The following is a 21,884-nucleotide window of genomic DNA, read 5'->3' as shown; positions in this document are numbered from 1 at the left end:
AGCTTCGATAGAATTTGCACTAGTTTATCTAGTTTAGGCATTGCCTCAAGCCAACAGCAATAGGTACTCCTGATTTGTTGATGCGGGTGCCCAGCCAGGGCGTCAAGCACTGCCTCAGGAACTCGTATAAATATGAGCAGCGCCTCTCCCGTTCGCTGTGTTTGTTCGACATCCGAACTATCGCGAGAGATGAGCCGTCTGTCGCGGTTTACTTTCCTTCTGGTTATTCTGAGTTATCCTCCTTAATATGGCTGTACGCACTGCCTGGCTATGGGCCAGCCTTCTGCTGGCAACTTGTATGTAAACCACAACACTAACTACAGTTTATATGCTAATTCGAAACTTCAGCGGCTGCAGCTCAAGAATGTCATCGCGACTTCAAGATAGAGTCCACCAGTGACACCGAATCGCTCTTCGACAACTGCACCACAATCGTGGGCAACATCGATCTGGGCGACGGATTTATCGGCCCGATCATAATGGGCGACGTCGTAAATATTACAGGAACTCTCACGCTTGGTACAGAGGATACGAGGCGGTCTGTCGTGCACCGTGTTGAGGCGCCAGTACTCGAATACCTCGGTGGTTTGGTGACTGTCAAGACAAGAATTGACGAAGTGTCCCTGCCGAAGCTGAAGAACGTTACAGGAGAGATATTGATTTCACCGTTGAATACCGGTAGCAGTGACGTTGAGATGCGGTTTCCCGCGTTGGAGCACGCTGGTGGGATTGATATTGGCCTGGGTGATTATATTTACGGCAGTGGGGGCTTTTCATTGATATCCTTGGGCGTTGACCTGGCATCGCTGCGGTCTGCAGAGTATATTCGGCTCTGGGGATATCTAACCAGGTCAGATACTGCTGCTATTGATGCTTTCTTGAAGCAGCTGACACTGAATAGCCTTAACATGTCAGAGCTTACCACAGTCGGCCTGCCCAACGGAGAGACCAAGCACACCGATCGTAGTGGGCTCGAGATCCAGCTGACAGAGAAAGGGGACGACCTAAATATTACCCTTCCGAAGCTCAAATCGGTTGAATCAAACCTTACGCTCTCTGGGACAATAAGGGAGTATGATTGCGTCCATCCCTCAAGCCCTAATTTCGCTAACTGGACGCAGGCCCCAGCTGGATTCCCTGACGAAGACATCTGCTAATATCACTATCGACGCTTCATACCCTCTGGACATATCATTTCCACTCATTGAAGCCAAGACGATTACATTAAACGGCACCATTCACTCGTTCGTTGCCCTTCCTGTCATTCATCTATCTAGATCTTGACCTAACCTGATATAGCGCCTCGTTCCCCGACATCCAACGGTTCGAATCCATCACAATCACCACCGTCTATGACGACTTCGACTGTGACGGGTTCAAAGAATCCCATCCAGGGAGTATATCCTGCACCGCAGGCTCTCCGTCGAAGAGACTTAGCTCAGGGGCGAAAATCGCTTTGAGCGTTACCATACCGATTGTCATGGTCCTAGCGGTGACTTCCATAGCAATTGTGCTTCGGCGACGTCGTAGCCGAAAGAATAAAGAGTCTATGGTGGCTTCTGGTCCGGGGGGTCCTCCTCCTTATAATATAGCGATGCGGCCATTACCACCGAGGAAGGAGATGGCACCGCCGCCGCCGTATTCTGCTAGTTAATCTATGAGCTGTATTTGAAAATATGAAAACTATTGCCACTACTTTTGTGGCTATAGAGCTTTCCCTCTATGCTGAACTATATCTCGAAGAGAGTCTAGTAGTCACACATATATAGCCGTCGTTAAAGCTGCATGGGTTCTGAAGCGAGATCGGCAACCTGAGAAGACACCAAGAAAGCCAACCCTCCTATATATTTGTAATTGGACAGTTGCCAGAAGAGTAGACAAGGCTGAGATGGATATGCACGGGGTCAGGTGACTGTCCTATGCGCCGTCCAGCCTCGTTCTTCCCCTCATCATCTTTAATGATGCCTCATCAACACATCATGGCCATCGGCGATCAAGAGCATCTACAGATAGCCTATCTCCCAAAACGACAAACGAGTTCCCAGGATGATGGCCCACCAAAGCTGCGCCATGACTCCTACTCAGTGGCCTGGATCTGCGCGTTGCCGATAGAAATGGCAGCTGCACAAGCCATGCTTGACGAAATTCATGAGACTTTGCCTACCGATGCAGACGACACGAACACATATGTCCTGGGGCGAATCGCGAAGCATAATGTTGTTATCGCTTGCCTGCCGTTCACGCAATATGGCACCAATAATGCGGCCAACGTCGCAACCAACCTCAGAAGGACGTTCCCATCAATTCAGGCCAGCCTGATGGTCGGCATTGCCGGTGGTGTGCCTGGAAAGGCTGATATACGCCTGGGTGATGTCGTCGTCGGCTCCAGTGTCCTGCAATATGATCTGGGGAAGGTGATCGGGGATGGACAGCTCAAGAGCACCGCACTTGCTAGATTCCCTGATAAACTCGTCGCAACAGCCGTCTCTAGCCTGCGTGCTAAACACGAAATGGAGCCTAGCCAAGTCCCTACTATTTTGCAGCAGAAGCTGGGGAAATACCCGAACTACGCTCGCCCGAGTACCGCCGATATTGTCTTTGAGGCTGTATATGAGCATGAATCCTCAGCCGTCAGCTGTGATGTATGCGATCGATCTAGAATACTGGAGCGCAGCAAGCGGGGACCAGAAACTGTGGTGATTCATTACGGTGCCATCGGCTCAGGGAACCAAGTCATGAGAAGTGGAACGAAGCGCGACCAAATCGCCAATGAATTTGGTATCATATGCTTCGAAATGGAGGGGGCCGGCGTGATGGAAGTTGTCCCATGTCTCCCAATTCGGGGAATTTGCGACTACTCGGATTCGCACAAGACCAAGGAGTGGCAGAGGTACGCCGCCGGAACCGCTGCGGCCTACGCGACAGAGCTACTTGAGGTATTGCCCATATCAGCAAATCATAGAAAGGCCGAGGACGTACCCGGTGAGTATGCACTATTTTGAAGCTATCGTTGCTGATACGAAACGTCTAGATCGCTACCAGACGGCCAACCACAGAAAAAAGCTGTTAGATAGCCTCCGATTTAAGCGAATGGGGATTCGGGAGAAAACCATTGCAAAGGAGCATGCCAGAACATGCGAATGGCTACTAGATCACCCTGAATACAACGCATGGAATGACCAGGAGCAACAACCTGAGCACAATGGCTTCCTGTGGATCAGTGGCAAACCTGGTGCGGGCAAGTCTACTCTCATGAAGTTTGCTTTCCTAAAGATGAAGACCCAGGCCCGCTCACAGAACTTCGTTGCTGCTTCTTTCTTCTTCAATGCCCGAGGCGAGTTGCTGGAAAGGTCCGTCTTCGGGATGTATAGGGCGTTGTTGGTCCAGCTGCTTGAAGGCTACCCTGACCTCCAGGCCGTACTCGACAACCCAGATCTTGTTTCACCGGAAGAGGACTGTCTGCCATTGGGAGTTTGCAAGGACCTCCTTTCAAATGCCGTAATGGACTTGCGCGACCGACTGTTTGTTTGTTTTATCGATGCCCTTGACGAGTGCGATGAGCAACAGGTTGTGGATATGGTCTGGTACTTCGAAGAGCTGGCCGAGCAGTCTACGTCGGCAGGCGTGCAGTTTCGAGTTTGCTTCTCGAGTCGACATTATCCACATATCGCCATTGAACGGGCGATCAGGCTCATACTGGAAGACCAGCCGGGGCATGCTACGGACATGGCTTCCTATGTTGCTAGCCGTCTCAGCATCAAAGATAAAGTACTCCTCCGGGAGCTGCGACCGAAAATACTCGAAAAGGCTGCTGGTGTTTTTATGTGGACCGTGCTTGTCGTTCATATTCTCAATAAGGAAGATCGACATGGTGGTTTGGCACTAAGAAAGCGACTCGCCGATATACCTAGCGACCTGAGTGAACTTTTCCGAGATATTCTGAAGCGTGATGATGAAAACATGGAACAATTTGTGCTTGCCATGTTGTGGATTCTCTATGCAAAGCAACCTTTATGCCCATATGAATTCCAGCATGCTGTGTGGTCTGGCTTGCGGCTGAAGGATATTGTAGATCCGCAACCTCCGCACTTGAGCACGATGGATGCTGAGGACAGGGCTGGCAGGTTAGAGAGGTACGTGGTTAGTGCATCAAAAGGACTAGCTGAAGTCACGAAGTCGACCCGGCCAACTGTTCAATTCATTCACGAATCGGTGCGAGACTTCCTTATCAGGGACAAAGGCCTGCTAGAACTTTGCCCCGGCTTGGGAGTTAATGTCAAAGGCTCCAGTCATGATACACTTAAACAGTGCTGTTACGCATATATAAATGACGACTTCATTCGCTTGTCTGTCGATGAAATGGAACCAGCAGATAATACCACCAAAACAAGGAGTCTGTTACTGGAGCGGCACCCCTTTCTGCATTATGCAACCCAACAGGTTCTTCATCACGCCAGTGCTGCGGCTACGGCCATTCTCCAGGACGAGTTTCTATCCACCTTCCGTATTTGTGACTGGGTGCGCATATCGAATATCTTTCAGCTCGACGAGAAATGGCATCGTAGCCCGAGCGTGAGTATGTTCTATATTCTCGCGGAAGGGGGGCACTCAGAACTCATTCGAACAAAGCTCAGGCGTGATCGAAACATCCTCATTCCTGGGGAGAGATATGAGTACCCGCTATTTGCAGCCCTAGAGACCCATCACCTTGATGGCGCCGCCGCTCTTCTCAACTTGCCCTCGAAGATATACAAAGGAGTTGATATCACACAGGGTCTAGTGGGGAGAAGGGGCTTGGAGAACTATACAAAGCGGACACCACTATCCTGGGCCGCTCAGGAGGGTCGAATGGAAATAGTCGAACTGCTTCTCCAATATGGGGCTCCCGTGGATGAGATGGATGGACGAAGCCGAACACCACTCTCATGCGCGTGCGAAAAAGGCGCCGAGAATATAGTACGGCTTTTAATTCAGCGTGGCGCAGACACCAACTCTTGCAACATTAGAGGAGAAACTGCACTCGGTTGGGCGTGTGTAAACGGCCACACGGCTGTGGCAAAATTGCTCGTTGAGGAAGGGGCTGCCATAAATGCGAGGGATATCAATGAGGAAACTCCCCTGTTTTGGGCTGCGCGCAACTGTGACCAACAGATTGCTGGTATTTTGGTTGACAAGGGAGCAGATGTCAACGCCAGGGATACTGAGAGAAACGCGCCCCTTTTTTATGCTGCGAGAGCGAACAATTGGGATAGCTGGCCCAGTAAACTGTACAGAACCGAGAGCAAGCATGATAGGCCAGCACCCGGCGTAGCAGTGTCCTTCTGCGAGTTTCTTCTCGATCAGGGGGCAGATATCCATGCGATAAACAATAAGGGGCACACTCCACTCGTTCTTAGTGCCGCGAGTGGGCACAGCAGTGTCGTGAGCCTACTTCTCGCTAAAGGAGCGAATGTAAATAGCAGGGATAGCAAGGGTCAGACTGCACTTTTCCATGCCGCACATAAGGCCCAGGAGGCCTACACAAAACTGCTTCTGGAGAAAGGAGCCGACCCCTCTGCTGGATATTTGGAATATCCGTATGGTGAACATGCTTACGTCTGCGTATTGCTCATCCAGAACGGAGCCGACCCTGACATTGGAGATCAGATAGGGTCATCACCGCTCCTCAGAGCTGCACTGGATGGACATGTCTACATGTGCAGATTGCTCCTCAAGAATGGAGCTGACCCCAATACTAGGAATAGGATAAAGGATTCACCACTCCAAATCGCTGCCCACCGTGGCAATGTTGATTTGTGCATGCTGCTTATCCAGCACGGAGCGGATGTGAATATCCGGAACGGTTTTGGATTAACCCCAGTTGAGGCAGCCTCGATGCAGGGCTTTCAGTGTGTAGTAGATATCTTACTGCAGAATGGAGCCCGCGGGCCCAGACCACAGATTTTGAATCTGCTGAATCGATAGCCAAATTTTCATTGCTACCTTGAATGACCACTGCAGCAAGACTCGATTGTTTCCCGTGGACGCAATAATATGGCGTCTGGATATGTCCAAACCAACAGGATAGCAGGTGATCAGTGGTACACTTGCCACTTGAAGAACTGAATCTGAAACTGGTGGATTACTCCAGTAAACCGTCTACCTTGCTTAACAGACTTGCAAGGTACAAGGCTGGGCCGGGATAGAGGTCGCCAATCCTGCTGTATTAAAAGCAAGGCCAAGTAAACCAAGATGATTGATTTCATAAAGCGGAATAATTATCCGACTGTTATTTATCCCATTTCCTGCTTCCTGCACGGATATATTTATATGGTTGCAGGAGTGGCGGGACGCAGCACACCCACCAGCAAAGGAAATCAACAGGCGGCCTTTTCTGTCTGCTTGCAATATTTGACAATCAATACCTGCTGGAAGAAGAATGTGCGATCGCCTTGTTACTCTGATATGCAGATGACCGGGAAGCAGCTGGTACCGATCGGACCACAGTGGACGATCGCCGATCGCTGATACATTGACTGCCCGGTTACATAGGGCTGAGAATAATATGAGGATACTACTTCTGTTGAGGAGGGCGATCGCGACCGGTGGTTCGCATGGAGACTCATGGATATACGAGCCGCACCATGAACAGTCGTTAACAAGAAACAGACAGTTCTGGGAGAAAGAGTGGAAGCGAGATCACCGCGCCTCAACCGCACGGCCCACGATATGATCAGTCTGCAGTCCCCACAAGGCTGGCTAATGATAATACGGCAGTGTGAGCTGGATCCGACCGATCCGATGTCGATGTTCCTAAAGATAGACTGCAAGGTATCGTGGAACAAGCCACAAGCGGTGAGTTCGCAGGCTGGACCATGGGAAGAATACGAACCCATTGTTCAAGGTCGGATTGTGCGGAGGGTTACATTCTGACTTGGACAGCTTCCAAGGTTCAGTTCCAAGTGACTTCATCTGTTAGGGCAGTGGGCCCGTGAGCCCCATCTGCAGGTATTGATAGGCCTGGTCTCAGCGTGTCTTAGTCTCCAGGTTAACCACTCCCTAGTCGGCAGTGTGCCACCGGAGAAATAGACTAGAGACTAGAGAGTAGAGAGTAGAAAGAGAGAGAGAGAGAGACCGTAGCCTCTGCGAGAGATCGACAAGCCCCGCGAACCTTGGGCCCTTGGTCCTTGGAAACGGCAATACGAGTGTCCTTCTGCAGCCTGAAGACGGTCCAAGGAGGCTGAGACATGGCCAACGGCGAGCGCCACTCCAAATTTAGTGTCTCCTAGTATGCTGCTGTGCGGAGAAGACTGCAGCCGTGGTATCCCTGTTGTACTCACGGCTTGAGGTCATCAGGTTTCCTCTCAGAGCGTTGCACGATGCTGGAAAGGTATAAATAGGAGGTCAAGTCCTCGAATATTGTAGTCCATCATCTCAAGCCAGACAGCATTACAAGTTCAAACTCCAACTCCAACTCAAGCATATAAACATACCAACCTCATAATATCTATTTCCATTATACCCACAATGAAGTTCCTCACCCAAGCCATCCTCGCAGCCCTAGCCTGCACTCCCGCCCTGGCCGCCCCCGCCAAAACCAAGTCCATGATGATCAAGGAATCCGAATGGACCATCGAGAGCCTCAAGCGCGAGTGCAACGACGACGACTCCAAGTGCACCTGGACCTTCGGCATCAACCCAGGCAGCGGCGCCACCGACTGCACCTACGAGGTCGAGGGCAGCCCTGCCTCCGAGGCCAACGGCGGCCCTGTCAACTGCGGCCCCTACACCATCACCTCTGGCTGGAGTGACCAGTTTGGCCCTGAGGAAGGATTCACCACGCTCTCTGTTGTTAAAGAGGAGACGCGTGAGATTGTCTGGCCTGCGTACACTGATAAGCAGGTTGATGGTGGGGAGGTTGTTGTTCCGGACCAGAGCTACACGCCCCAGATTCTTCCTTGAACAACCGAACAATTCTTGATTTGATTTAATGATATGTCTCTTTTTGTCGGCTGAGATTATATACGGTGTACTGCTTGGTTGCATTGTACTTACTCTCCTTCATTCTGGGCGCCGGGAAACGCTGTAACGAATAAATATTATATAGTACACGGCATTTTATGAATAAACACTAGTCAGGCTATGATAAAATGGTTTAAATGGTTAATATTGGTGACATCAGCCAAGTTTTTAATTTATATCCCTGTTACCAAGCAAGTAGGGCCGGAGTATTTCCCGCGGTGTTATAGTAAGTCATACTATCAAAGATAGAATATAATCAAATGACTGTATTTATCTAGACAGGAGAGGGTAAGGTGCGAATAAATAAATAAATATACAAATGAAAATCACCACCTAATTTCCAGACTACGTTCAACCCACGGGTACCGATTCACCCCGAACATCCGAGCATAGAACTTGCGGTCGAGATTATTCACCTTCCTCGATCTAGATCGCCAGGAACCCGCCATACCCGCGTTGTAGGCTACGGGATGGCTGATATCGACGTAGGACATTTGCTGTCAAGACAGCCAAGCCTGGTTGTTGATCGACACCTCGGCGAAACAACGCCAGGCCGTAACAAGCCCGCTTATATGGGGTTCTTGCGCTATAAAGAAGTTGTGATGATCGGCGACTTGGGATGGAACTTCGCCGTTTAATATACACGGTGGATCATGTCAAGCGCAGAAGACCAACCGTCTGCAAAGAACAGGCAGAATTCCCACATATTGTAATTCCAAGGCCGGAATACCCGAGTAGTATTGATTATATACCGATGATATCGTATCCCATCCTACGGGCCCACATTTTCGACACCGATGACTTTCGGTGATCGGATATAGACTCGGCCATTGCTCCTTTCAATCCCTGAGCCGTCTGCTTGAGACACAGTTAGGGCAGGCCTCCCAACCATCATGTTATAAATACCCCAGGAGAATCGAGAGAGACGTAGAGTAAAGTTCTATATCACAGCTACATAGATCTTTAAATATCTCACACAATGCTCCCAATCGCCCTCTGGTCCCACGCCATCGGTCCCAACCCATGGAAAGTCGCAACAATCATGGAAGAACTCGAGATCCCATACAATACCAAGATAATCAATTTCGCTGCTGCAAAGGAAGAGCCTTTCCTCTCCATCAACCCCAACGGCCGCCTCCCTGCAATCGAGGACCCAAACACGGGTATCACCCTGTGGGAATCCGGTGCAATCGTCGAGTACTTGATAGCCCAGTACGACAAGTTGCATATACTCAGTTACGGTGACTTGAAACAATCCTTCCTCTGCCGGCAGTGGCTTTTCTTCCAGGTTTCAGGCCAGGCGCCGTATTTCGGACAGGCGGCGTGGTTTAGCAGAGCCCATCCCGAGAAACTGGATAGTGCTATCCAGCGGTTCTGTAAGGAGGTTGTCCGGGTTACTGGTGTTTTGGAGAAAGCATTGAAAGATAATGGGGGTCAGTGGCTTGTTGGGGATAAGTGTACCTATGCGGATCTGAGCTTTGTGCCGTGGCAGCAGAAGGCGCGCATCTTTGGTGGGGAGGATTTGTATGAGAAGTTTCCTCTTGTTGGGGCTTGGATGGAGAGGATGGAGGGGAGGGATTCTGTCAAGAAGGTGGTGAAGGATCAGGAGGAGGCTGTTAAGGCGGCTGGGGGGAGAGTTTAGCTGTATAGAAGTGTTAAGATTCTTGTTCATTTGTAGATAACAGTATCTTAACTGATAGTCTCATTCGCGAAACTGGCCATCGAATCTCCATCAAGTCTTAAGAGTATTAAACTATCCATTTCCTTCGCGCCGATACTCCAGTAGAATCTCAAGGCGCGGTCATTCTGTTTATAACAGAGCCATTCTATCCTGGCGCAACCAAGCTCTTCAGCCTTCTTTGCAACACCCTGGACTAAGAGCCGTGCATACCCTCGACAGCGATACTGTGGATACACATAGAGGTCCTCCAGGCAGATCCCAGGCTTCGCAGCCCATGCGACAAATGTTGTGAAATAGAATGCCATACCGGCAACCTCGCCGTCCGGACTTTCAACAACTAAGGCCTGCCCGGTATGCACACCTTGGCTTTCAGGGCCAAATCCCAGTGCATTCGAGAGATCGGATTCTGTTGCTATAACTGCCTCTGTGTTGTTTTGTTCTGCTGCTGTTGCCCGCATCATTGCCAGTAGAAGTGGCACGTCTACAGTATATAGTTAGATAATAATTCGGATAATAGCAGTATGTACTAACCTTCGCGGGCGGCAGATCGTATTCTAGCCTCTTGCATCGTTTTCGTCGTCAAATTTGTACAGTTCTCCTTGGAAGAGCTGCGGAATTGCCATCATGTATGTAGGCACTGTGCGGGGCGCAGCTTGTCAAGGAAGGGTGTAGAATTGTCTTCTCCACTTAAAGGTGCTGTGTTTTGCAAAGGCCGTGCTTATCAAAATGTTCCCAAGAAGCTTGATCGTGATGTTCATCGTTTTGAAGAGGTTGTCGGCGCTATCACCGTGAAAGGCCCAGCAATACTACGAGCGAGTGTCTATTATAAACTAACTGGTTTATGGAGGCCCAAGGCAATTTCCATAATATTCAAGGATATCATTCAAATTACAATAGTGTTCTCAGGATAGGCTTTAGTGAATTTCCCAGGCAATAATTCGAGGAAGGTGTTCTGCTCAGTGGGGCAAGCTCAATTCACTAGAGGGTTGAAGAAGGTTAGGTCATTACTTATAACTATTTATCCGGCACAACCACCACCTCTACTAATAGTCCAGTCCTTTGTTGAGTCCTTTGTTGAGTCGAGTTGTGGGTGAAGCCATTGCCTTCGCCAGGGTATACAGGTGGCCAGGTGGCAGAGGGGTGATCTACCCCGCCTCCCCCAGCTGGTCAGCTTCGCCGTTTGTATAGAAGACGAAAACACAACAACACAAGTCACACAACCTACCTCGCTAGCTACTAGCACCTCTAGTGCTATAATAAATAGAGCTGAGTGAGTGGTCTATCTCTCTCGATAAACATCTCCTCACCTGATCTGTTGTCTATCCATATCTTCCACTCCCACTCTCGCCCAAGATGGACTTGGACCGCTACCTGACGTATGATGGTGTCGACTACGAGTGTACAATCTGTGAGAGATTCTTCGCTTCCCGTCGTGCCATTTACGACCATTGCAGAGATACTTCGCGCCATGAATGGTGTGAAAAATGTGAGCGAGTGTTTCTCTCAGAGCCGGCCAAAAACCAACATCTTCGAAACTCTAGCAACCACAATATCTGTTGGATATGTCCCCAGATAGAAGACTTTGAGGACTCCTCAGATCTCGACGACCATCTTGTCGAAGATCATCATTATTGCGATCCTTGCGATCGCGCTTACAGCTCTGCCCGCAAACTGCGAGAACATGATGTCAACGTCCATCACCTCTGTGTCAAATGCAATCGATTCTTTGGGAACGAAAACAACCTACGGATGGTGAGCAACTCTCTCGGTTTAAGGAGGCCTTGTTAATTGTGCTAATACATCCCTGTCTTTCCAGCATCGGCAAACTCACCAACCCCGAGACATGGAATGCTACGGCTGCTATCAAACCTTCAAATCGTTTTCCGGAATGCTAATACATCTGGAGTCTGGCGCCTGCGAATTAGGTACAGATGAGGAGATGATTGATGATATTTTCTGCGACTGGGACCGAAGCTGGATGTTCAAACTTGACAACGACGAGGGGGGAGGATGGAGATATGTCTGCTCGGAATGCGAAAGGGAGTTCGGAAAGCTTTCTGCGCTTTACCAGCATGCTGAAGATGCCCCAGGCTGTTCTGACCGCATGGAAGACGAGGGCTACCTGGCTGAGCTACGACGTCTCATTCGGGACGAGGTGCAGGACCCGTCGGACTAGATTAGTTAAACTGATATGTATGATACCTACAGAAACATACCTGGAATAGGAAGGTTATCACAATCCTGCCAACTTCTCCTCGTATCAAACCCTAAGAGACCCGACAGTATTAACCAGTTTCTTCACAAAGATTATTGGCGCTGTAACTGTGGATTAGCGGATTATCGCCTAGCATTTCCGGAACAATCTTATCGATCAGCGGATGCTGAAGCAGATCAACAAATTCCTGGCCCCTGTCGATGATTGTCCAGATTTTCTGGTTAGGTGCCTTTCCCACCGCGTGATGCGACACGGTTTCTGCTTCTCCTGCAGCTTGTTGTGTCACGGCATCTTTTAGTGTTTCGAATATAGACAACGTGGAGAGTTGAATGCAGAATACAGAGCGAGAATTGAGAAGATGATTTCGAATTCCCTATTCGTTGGTGACTGGGTCTGGAGCAAGCGTACCTTCAATATCTAGTATTAGAGGTGAGTTACGAGGGTCTCCAATGAGACAGGGATAATCATGGCTAGTATAGAGACCACTGCACCAAAAGCCATACAGGGCTAGGGTAAACAGCCATCCCCGCACTGTAGATGAATTGCCGAGGAAAGGCCGCTGATGGTATATCAGGATGAGGGGAAGCAACCGTCTTGCTCATGATTTGCGGGCTAATGCTGATCCCAGATATAACGAGAATACACTACCTGATAGCCTAGCTATCACCCCTCCAAAAGCGAATCCACATACTTAACTTACTGAATCATTCATCTACCCTACCAGAGCCACCAGATACTATCCAAAATGTCCATCTGCATGAGCCCCCTCGACGCAGAGACCGTAGCCGCCGCAAAAGCAACCCTCGACGATGAAGGATACGCAGTCATCCCATCGATCCTGGACGACTCATCCATAAAGCTCGTACACTCGCGCCTCTGGGCCGCCGCAACAGAAACCCAAAACCGCGGAACAGACCTGCACATGCCAGCTCTGGACCCCAACGCCTCAAACGTCCGCGTATTCTACCTCATGGAGCTTGATGCCATATTCCGCGAGTTAATCCAGCACCCGGCCGCGCTCCAGATCGCAAAGCTCGTCGTCGGCGACCAGCTCCTCGTGTCGAATTTCACGGCAAACATTGCAAGGCCCGGGTCCGGTTCTATGCAGCTACATTCGGACCAGTCGCTTGTTGTGCCGGACCCGTGGGAGCATGCTTGGGGGGTGAATATCATCTGGTGTCTGACTGATGTGTATTTCGAGAATGGGGCCACGCTGTTTATCCCGGGGAGTCATAGGTGGAAGCGCAAGGAGGAGGTTCCGACGGATGCGGCGGAGATGTTGAAGCCGTTTGTTGCGAAGGCGGGCTCGATTGTTGCGATGGATGCGCGTGTATGGCATACGTCTGGTAAGAATATCACGGAGGATAAGGAGCGGGCGCTGCTGTTTGGATTTTATACTGCGCCGTTCTTGAGACAGCAGGTGAATTGGACGGCGGTGTTTGCGAGGGAGGCGGAGGGGGTGTTGAGTCCGGAATTGCGAGAGCTGCTGGGGGTTGATATTGACGCGAACGTGGGCAGGGCGTCGAAGATTGGAGCTGGGATTGAGAAACATGAGGCACAGAGGGCGCCTGTTTATTAGACTGTTGGGTGTTGCATCTAGAGCAAGCGCTACACTTTCCCGATCGAGAAGTTTAAGCGTGATTAGATGTTAAATAGTCCAATGGGGAAAGTGGGCCCAACGGTCCGTTCCACGGGAGCCGCGTCGATTGCCCTTTTGGAGTGTTAAGCGGCCAGGTGAGCCCAGGTCCCCAGCCCACTTGGCTTAAGAGTATAGGAAGTGCATGATATTTTATGTGCATATTATTTGGCATCCGCTGTTAATAAGGGTATAGAGGAAGTTGACCTCCTGTGGTGTCCGGAGCGCACGTCCCGTCCTCAAAACGTCGGGAAATAGACGGCCGATAGTCAGTATATATCCAAGCATTTTTGGAGGGAAACGCACATCCTCAAGCAGAATGCGATAATTATTGGCGGCGGCTGTATTGGGAACAATTTAACATCAATTGAACGTTGTGTTTCCGGAATGTTCGAGTTTGGGTTTTGTATCCGGGATTTGATAACATATATATATATATGTATGTATATTTCCCAGCTTCTCTTTCAAGCGTTTGAATAAGTTCATATAATATTGCCTATCTGATTTGCTATTTACTGCTGGCGAGTATACTCAACCTTAGAGGCCATAATAAACCCATCGATGCATTCTAGACAAGCAATACAATGGACAAGATTGACTGGAAAGTACCCCGAGCCCCACTTGTTTCCCCGCGAAATTCAGCTGCGACTTCAACCTCTTGATATCACATCTCAACGACGTCAACGCAGATGCCTGCTCGTCGGCCCGTCAAACGACGGAAAACAGGTCAGTCCCTTTCACATATATAAGTCCAAGCTAACGTGTAAAACAGGCTGGTGAGAACACCACTCAACATCCCTAGAATCTAACTGATAGACCAGTCAAAACTGCCGTAATCGACGGATTAAATGTGATGAGCAATCGCCCTGTGGATATTGTGGCCGCCGCGGTCTAGACTGCAAAAAGGCCGACTTTATCGTCCCAGAGCGATGGCCCAACGCACGCCCGCCTACACGGGCAGCCCAGGAATCACAGCCTGTGGTCACAAGAGCAACACAACCCACACCAGAAGCAACTGCACATATACCGGAATCAACATATGAGATCTTCCAGAATATATTCGGGGTCGATAATGACCAGTCGGCGACATCAGATCTACACTCCACTATACCTCCGCCGTCCGATGACATCCTAACGGAAGAAAAAGCCGGACTGCTAAGATTCTATCAAGACGGAATCGGAGTTTGGATGGATATCTTTGACTGCTCACATACATACCAGCACGAGGTAGTCTGGTATTCCCTCTCGTCGCCACTCCTAATGCACGCCGTCTGTGCCCTCTCAGCGAAACAAATGAGTCTGATTCAGAATAAATTCCTGTGGGAGCCTGTTTCTTCGCGCTTCTACGGCCAGAGTCTTAGTCTGCTTATCAATGAGCTCACCAAACAGAGCAGTACGTCTGATGGTGAGCTTCTACTGGCGGCAACAATATTACTCTCGAGCTACGAGTTGCTCGCTCAGCCGGGCATCGACTATCAACGACACTTGTATGGTGCACAGACTCTAATCTTCTCTCGGAATATTGGATCAGAAGGAACGTCTCTTGAAAAGGCTAGCTTTTGGATCTTTGCGCGCCAGGATGTTGCTTTGGCTCTGGTGAATGAGCGTCCGACTTTGGTTCCGCCGGTGAAATGGCCAGCGCCACCGGACAGTCCGCCGGCTGCTGTTGAGGATGCTTTTGGTATGAAGATTCTCTGGCTCCTTGCTAGAGTGATTGAAGTGAAGTTTGGAAATGGCCAAGTGTCTAGTATAGAGCGGAGAGTGGAAAGTCTGGTGGCTGAGATTGATTTACTCTGGGCTGGGCTTCCTTCGCATGTCCGCGGTGTTCCCATGAAGCAGTCTCATTCGGAGGATGAAGGATTGACTCGGGTTTGGTTCTGTGTGCCTTCAGCGTGTAAGTATAGCAGTCTTACCAGAGATCCAAAGGCTAACAATGCAGCGGCTGCGTGTCTTTATTACCACATGGCCAAGATACTCACGTATGAATGCCTATGCGAACAAACACCGGTTCCACCAAGACAGTCAGACAATATGTTGAAACCGATTGGATACCATGCTAGAGCAATTGCCTCCATTTGCCTGTTTTCAGATCTTGCTGACGGAGCATTGGTTGTGGCTGTAAACCCGATATTCTATGGTAAGTATTAGGGTCAGCTTTATAATTAAGGTGGCTGACGGTAAGCAGCGGCGAAATATATCCCTTCCATGGCACTAAAAACGAGACTTTGGGGTATACTCGACCGAATTGAGACGCAACTGGGCTTTTATACGCGAAATAGACAGACACAGCTGCAGCTGGAACTGAAGAAATAGACCTTGGTTACCGGGACAAGAGCGGCATAAATTTACTACAAGTGTAACTGCTACGGCAACTCGATACATATATAGCAAAAGCCAACACTACTGAATTACTCCAATATTTCCTCGAGTTATCTCATCGCATCCATAAGCTCTCTTGCAGTGTCGCGCCTGGTGGTACTCAGTGTGAAATCAGGCTTGCGGCCGGGCTCAGACAGAGCCAACACAAATCGCCCGTCCGTATCCTCTCTGGATGTGACAGCCAATTCAGAGTTAAACTGCGTATGTTTCTGTTAGCTGAACGTCACTGGTAGCGCTTTATAATCCCGACTGACCTGCTTCGCCAACCCGTACGATCCTGCGCCATCGGTACTGTGCTTCGACTGGGGGAGAGGATATAGAACAAGTAAACGGGGGAGAATATGGGGAGAAGCGATAACAACAAGTCTGAACAGAGAATCTCGACTAAGTCCACGTTTTCGCTGCCCCAGGAACTCGTCGAACAGGATGCTTGTATCGGGCGAGAGCGAGATAACATTGTTGCTGAGTGTAGGCCCCAGCTGCGCGCTCAATCTGTTCACTCGCACGTTGTTCTCGGCTTTGGCGATCTCGGTCTCGCACTTCTGGACAAGCTCCCTGATATCATTGATTGCCTCCTCCGTGGCGTCGTACCCGTGGCGCTCATTGTCTGGGTCGCTGCTTCTCAGGACGACGCGGAGGAGCAGCGTGTATCTTTGGATGCGAGTTATCGGGGCTTTCATGTATGTCGACCACGCGAGTCGTACGCTGGCTTTGTGATCCATTGACTGGGTTAGGAATGTAGCGAAGCTCGCATCAGAAGCTTCAGTTTGGACTGCAGAGTGCAGGCGTGGATAGAGGGCACTGAATTTCAGGTAGATTGGAGTGGCTTCGAGAAGCCATTCTCGAAAGATATCAGCATAGTTAGAAACCCACGGCCCCTCTGCCTTTTGCCTCTCAACCAGCGGGTCGTATAAGAATGTCTTATGCAAACGATAAAACCGCTCGTGGAAGCCAAAGTATTTTTCGGCGAACTCCTGGTTTGACCCGCTGGATACAATCGTGGTCGGGTGGAGTGCAAGGCGATGGTAGTAAAGATAATACATAACCTGGGTAGACCTGAGAAATGACTCCTCTGTCGTTACTATCTCGTGGAGGACGTTCTGGCGGTTGACTTCGTTGTTGGGGACAGGAGCCAGGTCCTCTGGCTTGAGCGCCCACCAATCTCCCCATGCAACGTTGTCGCCGCTGTGCAGGAATTCCTTCAATGGATCAGTTGTGAACATACTGAGGCTAGCCGTAGTTCTCTTTCCCTCGTCTTCTCCATTAGCTAGCTTAGCAGGGATTGGGGTCGACGCTCCTAGCGTGCCATTAGTACTCCCACTCTAAACGAAACAGCGTGTTTGTGGATATACCTGACGTTGTCTGTCCATTTGCCCCTTCAGAGACCTCACCTGCCTTCGTGTTTTCTTGATTCGTTCTCTCCCGGGCATATGCCTTTGCCAGAGTCTGGCGATACACAGCCGAGTTGACGACCTCGTCATCGAATTCAAACAACTTGGAGCTATACAGCGAGGACCCACCGTCCGAAATGCTGAAAGTTTTAAAGGACATGTCATAGATAGACCTCGGTGCTCGCGGGGCCTTGTTGGCAGACGAAGAGATGCGCGACGTATGCTGGGCTACTTCACCGAGAATCGTCATGTTCTGGTCCATCATTTGCTTGAGCTCAGCTATCGTGTCACTGTGCACAGTATTAGAGAACTGTTTAAGAACCTATAGGATAGGTTGAGTGTTTACACTCCTAATAACTGCAGCAGCAAGGTAAGTGCCGTCTGCAGGCCGCGCATCTGGTTCAGGATATCCTTCATTGTGCTTTCGCTCCACATATACCGCACTTTCGCAGTAAAGCGCAGGTCTATCGAAGTCTCCGGCAGTGCTGATTCCGTCAGCTTCGAGACTTCGCTTTGCAGCACATCGAACACCAGATAGCATCCTGTGAGGGCCTGGTCTAGGGTCGATTCGAGACTAGGCTGGCTATGCAGCTTATCCGACACAGACTTCGGGTCTCGCAGCAGATGACTCTGGATATGGGTCATGGATGCAGAGATGAGTGTTGTTTCGGTGCATATTGCGGAGATGGTAAGGTTTGCATTGTCGAATTTATCCTTCAGGTCGTGCAGGGCTTTGGCGGTTTGCACGCAGCTTGCTGTGAGACCGGCTACGCTTGCTGATATAGAGAGCGGATCCATGATAGACACAGTGGAAAGATGTCAAGAAGCAGTGATGGATTAACGCTGGATGAGGGGCGACTTCTGAACTGTGGCAGTGCTGGCGATTGCTGATCGCTAAACATAACTTAACTAGGACTGAGGCTGAGCTGAGTCAGCTTATATGCACAATTGCATCAACTAACTTAGTTATATCTATTGTATCTATTGTATAATCAAACCAAAAGATTCAAGGAGGAGCATGTCGGTTGTCATCTCTAGCTAGGCAAACGGAGGTTGCGGTAGGCAGGCGTAGATCTTATAGCTAACAACAACACGCTCTCTGGTGAATGGGCTGCTATCCTGCTTACTTAGTGCGAACCATGAGCCAGGAAGTAGTTTCCGCTTGCCATTATACTCTAAGCGTGCTGAAGTTGGCGTTTATATGCATGGTAGATGTCGACAACCAGGCCTCCGGTTATAGCGGCGAGACTGATCGGATGTTCCGGAGCACTCAAGTTCACAGACATAATTAAAGCCCACCTAACTTTGTAATTGTGTTCCCAATAATTAGTTTGTTAAACTCTCGCCGTTCGATACTTAGGGGCCATCACCACTGCAGCAGGACTAGCACGAAACCTTGGACTTGCACACACTTGGACAGATCGGGCAACAGTCTCTCGAGCGCTGGGGCTAATGCTGAGCCTATCAATCCCTGGCACGGCTTGGTACCCAATATTAGATTCTTCGCTTGTTCCAGGATCCACCTGTCCTGCCGCGCGTGTTGACTGGCGAAGTGGCGATGACTGATGAGATTCTTCAGGGAGAACGAGGCAAAGGGGATCCAATCGAGACCGTTAGCCCGCGGTGGACGGCGCGATGTGGAGCTTAGTGGATGATCAGCAAGCATGACAGGCGAAGTTCCAAGGCTCAAATCAAACTATTGATGATCGGTCGGTGATTGCTGCTGCAAACGGGATAGAGCCGGTCAGTCTGGGGTCAAGTCCCCCACAGCTCCACAAGCAGAACTCTCGACAACCGCGGCATGACAGTTTCAACAGCTCTCAAGGCCTTCACCGACCTAATCGGCTGCCTTCGGGTGGAGAGGCCCGCCTATCCTGGTCAGGGGTGACAAATACCAGCACGATATAAAGGCTGCGTGGAATCCGGTCGGTCAGATTCACCACGACTCCTAGTCATTCCTTTCAAGATGATGATCCCTCGTTTGTTCAGCCTTTTGGCCGCCACTGCTGGCGTTGCCAGGGCCGCGAACATCACCGGCTATGAGTATGTCGTCGTTGGCTCCGGTGCTGGTGGTGGCCCCTTGGCTGCACGCCTCGCCCTCGCCGGCCACAAGACTCTGCTGCTGGAAGCTGGTGACGACCAGGGTCAAACTTACAACTACAGTATCCCTGCCTACTCGGCGAGAGCCTCCGAGGATGAGAAGCTTGCTTGGAACTTCTTCGCTCACCACTACGCCGATGACGAGCGCCAGGCTCGCGATTGGAAGACTAGCTACGAGACACCGGATGGCGACCTGTACACCGGTCTGAGCCCTCCGGAAGGTTCGAAACTGAAGGGAACTCTCTACCCTCGCACAGGTATGCATCACTCTGGCAAACAAGTAGGATCAATCTAATATGTCTTCAGGTACCCTGGGAGGATGTACGGCCCACAATGCCCTGATTGCAGTCTACCCCCACCAGTCCGACTTTGAATACATCTCGACTCTGACCGGCGATGGCTCCTGGTCCCCCGATAACATGCGCAAATACTTTACCAAGATGGAGAAGAACAACTACCTGCTCCCTGGGATGGAGGGCCACGGCTACGATGGCTGGCTCTCCACCGAGGCTGCTCCCCTGAGTCTTGTCCTCAAGGACCCCCAGCTGCTCAGCATGCTCACCGGTGGTGCTTTTGCTCTTGGAAACCTGACCGATAACATCTTCAACATTGGTACGCTGCTTGCTGGCGATGCTAATGCCGATACGACCACCCGTGATACCAAGCCCGGCTACTATCAGATCCCCATTTCGACCGACGATGCGCACCGAAACGGCGCTCGTGAGTTTATTATCGCTGTCCGCGATGCGAAGAACGATGATGGGTCCAAGAAATACCCTCTTGATGTCCGTATGAACGCCCACGTCACCAAGGTCGCCTTCGATGAGAGCGACGACACCCCCCATGCTACCGGTGTCCACTTCCTCGACGGCAAGCATCTTTACAAGGCCAGCCCGCTGTCCAAGACCGCCTCAGCCGGTGTCCCCGGCTTTGCGTCCGCTTCTCGCGAGGTCATCGTCGCCGGCGGTGTCTACAACTCCCCCCAGATCCTCAAGCTGAGTGGCATTGGTCCCGCTAAGGAGCTGAACCAGTTCGGCATCAAAGTCATCAAGGACCTGCCCGGCGTCGGCACCAACCTGCAGGACCACTACGAGATCTCCGTCCAGGGCAAGATCGAGAACGACTTCTCCTGCCTGGACGGGTGCACCTTCAGCATCCGAGACCAGGAAGACCCCTGCATCGACCGCTGGGAGTCGCCCGTCCTCGGTGACCGCGGCATCTACTCGTCCCCCGGTCTCGCCGCCACCATGCTCTACAAGAGCTCCGTCACTGCAGACGACAGCTTCGACATCTTCTGCTTCGGTGGACCCGTCAACTTCCGCGGCTACTTCCCCGACTACAGCATCAACGCCACGGACGAGCATAACTGGTTCACATGGGCTATTCTGAAGGCTCACCCGCGCAACACCGCCGGTACCGTTGAACTACTGTCCGCTGACCCTCTCGACATGCCCAAGATTACCTTCAACTACTTCGACACCGGTGTCGGGGACCACGACGCTGATCTGACGGCGCTGTACGAGGCCGTTGAGCTCGCCCGTGACGCCATGGCCCGCCAGCCCGTCAACGTCACAGAGGTCCTCCCCGGCGCGGCCATCACTTCCAAGGAAGACATTGAGACCTACGTCAAGGACGGCGCATGGGGCCACCACGCTTCCTGCACGTGCCCCATCGGAGCTGACGATGACCCCATGGCTGTGCTGGACTCGAAGTTCCGTGTGCGTGGCGTCTCGGGTCTCCGTGTTGTTGATGCCTCTGTTTATCCTAAGATCCCGGGGACGTTCACGGCAGTCTCGACGTATATGGTTGCTGAGAAGGCGGCTGATGAGATTCTGAGTGGGCTTGCTAGTGCTTGATTTATGGAGATGAGGATGGAGATATGACTGGAGTTGTATGGATGGGATGATTTGCATGTATATATGCGTTTGGTGTTGGAGAGCACGTTTTCTCTGTACTTTCAATAATATATAATAAGTAGAGTAAGATAATATATATATATTAAGCAACTTAGTGCAGGGTCCAGTAGAATTCAGCATCCAGCTAGATTTAGGTATGCACTATGCAGGCATTCCTCTGAAGCAGCTCTTCGATGGTTATACGCTTTGTCCCACACTTTGCTAACTGGATGATCAGGTCGTCTAGTAATCAAAGGAATGTGTGATTCAGATGATCTACAAAGGGCCCCAAAGACAATTATTGATTGGTTACCAGAGAGGGAAATATATGCCCTCCTTGCAGACGCAGATCGGGAGTGACGAACCACTGCAACCTGCAAGCGAGTGACAGTCTTATAAATGCTTTCCAATTGATTGCAAAGAGTAGCTATCCCTTGCTTCTAAATTCCTGCCCCTTACTCTGCGTAACCCGATTTGTTTTGTGGCTCTTTCAGCGGCATGTGGAGCGTCAAGTCAAGGCTGTTGGTTGATTTAAATCTGATTCTAATCTGAATCGACGGGGCTCTGCATTCTCGATTACCTTCGC

General features: G+C 50.6%; 9 protein-coding genes across 9 annotated transcripts; 7 read left to right on the top strand and 2 right to left on the bottom strand.

The window, feature by feature from the left end:
- Window positions 1–247: 247 nt before the first annotated feature.
- On the top strand, window positions 248–1,654 carry ASPVEDRAFT_79723 (uncharacterized protein; the record flags this gene model as incomplete). The annotated part of the gene is made up of 5 exons (XM_040816749.1): window positions 248–296; window positions 349–850; window positions 902–1,072; window positions 1,122–1,244; window positions 1,300–1,654. 5 exons carry the CDS (start codon window positions 248–250, stop codon window positions 1,652–1,654), a joined length of 1,200 nt encoding a protein of 399 aa, XP_040663820.1.
- Window positions 1,655–1,787: 133 nt separating this feature from the next.
- ASPVEDRAFT_441497 (uncharacterized protein) lies at window positions 1,788–4,744 on the top strand. The gene is made up of 3 exons (XM_040812987.1): window positions 1,788–2,982; window positions 3,032–4,576; window positions 4,630–4,744. Exons 1-3 carry the CDS (start codon window positions 1,920–1,922, stop codon window positions 4,638–4,640), a joined length of 2,619 nt encoding a protein of 872 aa, XP_040663819.1. The 5' UTR covers window positions 1,788–1,919; the 3' UTR covers window positions 4,641–4,744.
- Window positions 4,745–7,432: 2,688 nt separating this feature from the next.
- Window positions 7,433–8,222, top strand: ASPVEDRAFT_37488 (uncharacterized protein). Its single transcript, XM_040811485.1, has one exon. The coding sequence runs from the start codon at window positions 7,507–7,509 to the stop codon at window positions 7,939–7,941; it is 435 nt and encodes a 144-aa protein (XP_040663818.1). The 5' UTR covers window positions 7,433–7,506; the 3' UTR covers window positions 7,942–8,222.
- A 758-nt stretch (window positions 8,223–8,980) lies between these two features.
- Window positions 8,981–9,643, top strand: ASPVEDRAFT_24961 (glutathione S-transferase family protein; the record flags this gene model as incomplete). Its single annotated transcript, XM_040809723.1, has 1 exon — window positions 8,981–9,643. One exon carries the CDS (start codon window positions 8,981–8,983, stop codon window positions 9,641–9,643), a length of 663 nt encoding a protein of 220 aa, XP_040663817.1.
- A 47-nt stretch (window positions 9,644–9,690) lies between these two features.
- ASPVEDRAFT_79719 (GNAT family N-acetyltransferase) lies at window positions 9,691–10,250 on the bottom strand (the record flags this gene model as incomplete). Its single annotated transcript, XM_040816748.1, has 2 exons — window positions 9,691–10,163; window positions 10,214–10,250. The coding sequence occupies 2 exons, from the start codon at window positions 10,248–10,250 to the stop codon at window positions 9,691–9,693; spliced, it is 510 nt and encodes a 169-aa protein (XP_040663816.1).
- A 785-nt stretch (window positions 10,251–11,035) lies between these two features.
- On the top strand, window positions 11,036–11,858 carry ASPVEDRAFT_79718 (putative C2H2 finger domain protein; the record flags this gene model as incomplete). Its single annotated transcript, XM_040816747.1, has 2 exons — window positions 11,036–11,434; window positions 11,499–11,858. The coding sequence occupies 2 exons, from the start codon at window positions 11,036–11,038 to the stop codon at window positions 11,856–11,858; spliced, it is 759 nt and encodes a 252-aa protein (XP_040663815.1).
- A 784-nt stretch (window positions 11,859–12,642) lies between these two features.
- Window positions 12,643–15,846, top strand: ASPVEDRAFT_79717 (uncharacterized protein; the record flags this gene model as incomplete). Its single annotated transcript, XM_040816746.1, has 4 exons — window positions 12,643–13,467; window positions 14,350–15,427; window positions 15,473–15,670; window positions 15,719–15,846. 4 exons carry the CDS (start codon window positions 12,643–12,645, stop codon window positions 15,844–15,846), a joined length of 2,229 nt encoding a protein of 742 aa, XP_040663814.1.
- A 278-nt stretch (window positions 15,847–16,124) lies between these two features.
- Window positions 16,125–18,101, bottom strand: ASPVEDRAFT_79716 (uncharacterized protein; the record flags this gene model as incomplete). The annotated part of the gene is made up of 3 exons (XM_040816745.1): window positions 16,125–17,209; window positions 17,265–17,593; window positions 17,650–18,101. The coding sequence occupies 3 exons, from the start codon at window positions 18,099–18,101 to the stop codon at window positions 16,125–16,127; spliced, it is 1,866 nt and encodes a 621-aa protein (XP_040663813.1).
- Window positions 18,102–19,261: 1,160 nt separating this feature from the next.
- ASPVEDRAFT_185269 (GMC family oxidoreductase) lies at window positions 19,262–21,406 on the top strand. Its single transcript, XM_040808945.1, has 2 exons — window positions 19,262–19,660; window positions 19,710–21,406. The coding sequence occupies exons 1-2, from the start codon at window positions 19,270–19,272 to the stop codon at window positions 21,257–21,259; spliced, it is 1,941 nt and encodes a 646-aa protein (XP_040663812.1). The 5' UTR covers window positions 19,262–19,269; the 3' UTR covers window positions 21,260–21,406.
- Window positions 21,407–21,884: the final 478 nt, after the last annotated feature.

This window comes from Aspergillus versicolor (genome assembly GCF_001890125.1).
Source record: "Aspergillus versicolor CBS 583.65 unplaced genomic scaffold ASPVEscaffold_2, whole genome shotgun sequence".
NCBI lineage: Eukaryota > Fungi > Ascomycota > Eurotiomycetes > Eurotiales > Aspergillaceae > Aspergillus > Aspergillus versicolor.
This window is presented reverse-complemented; position numbering and strand designations above follow the sequence as displayed.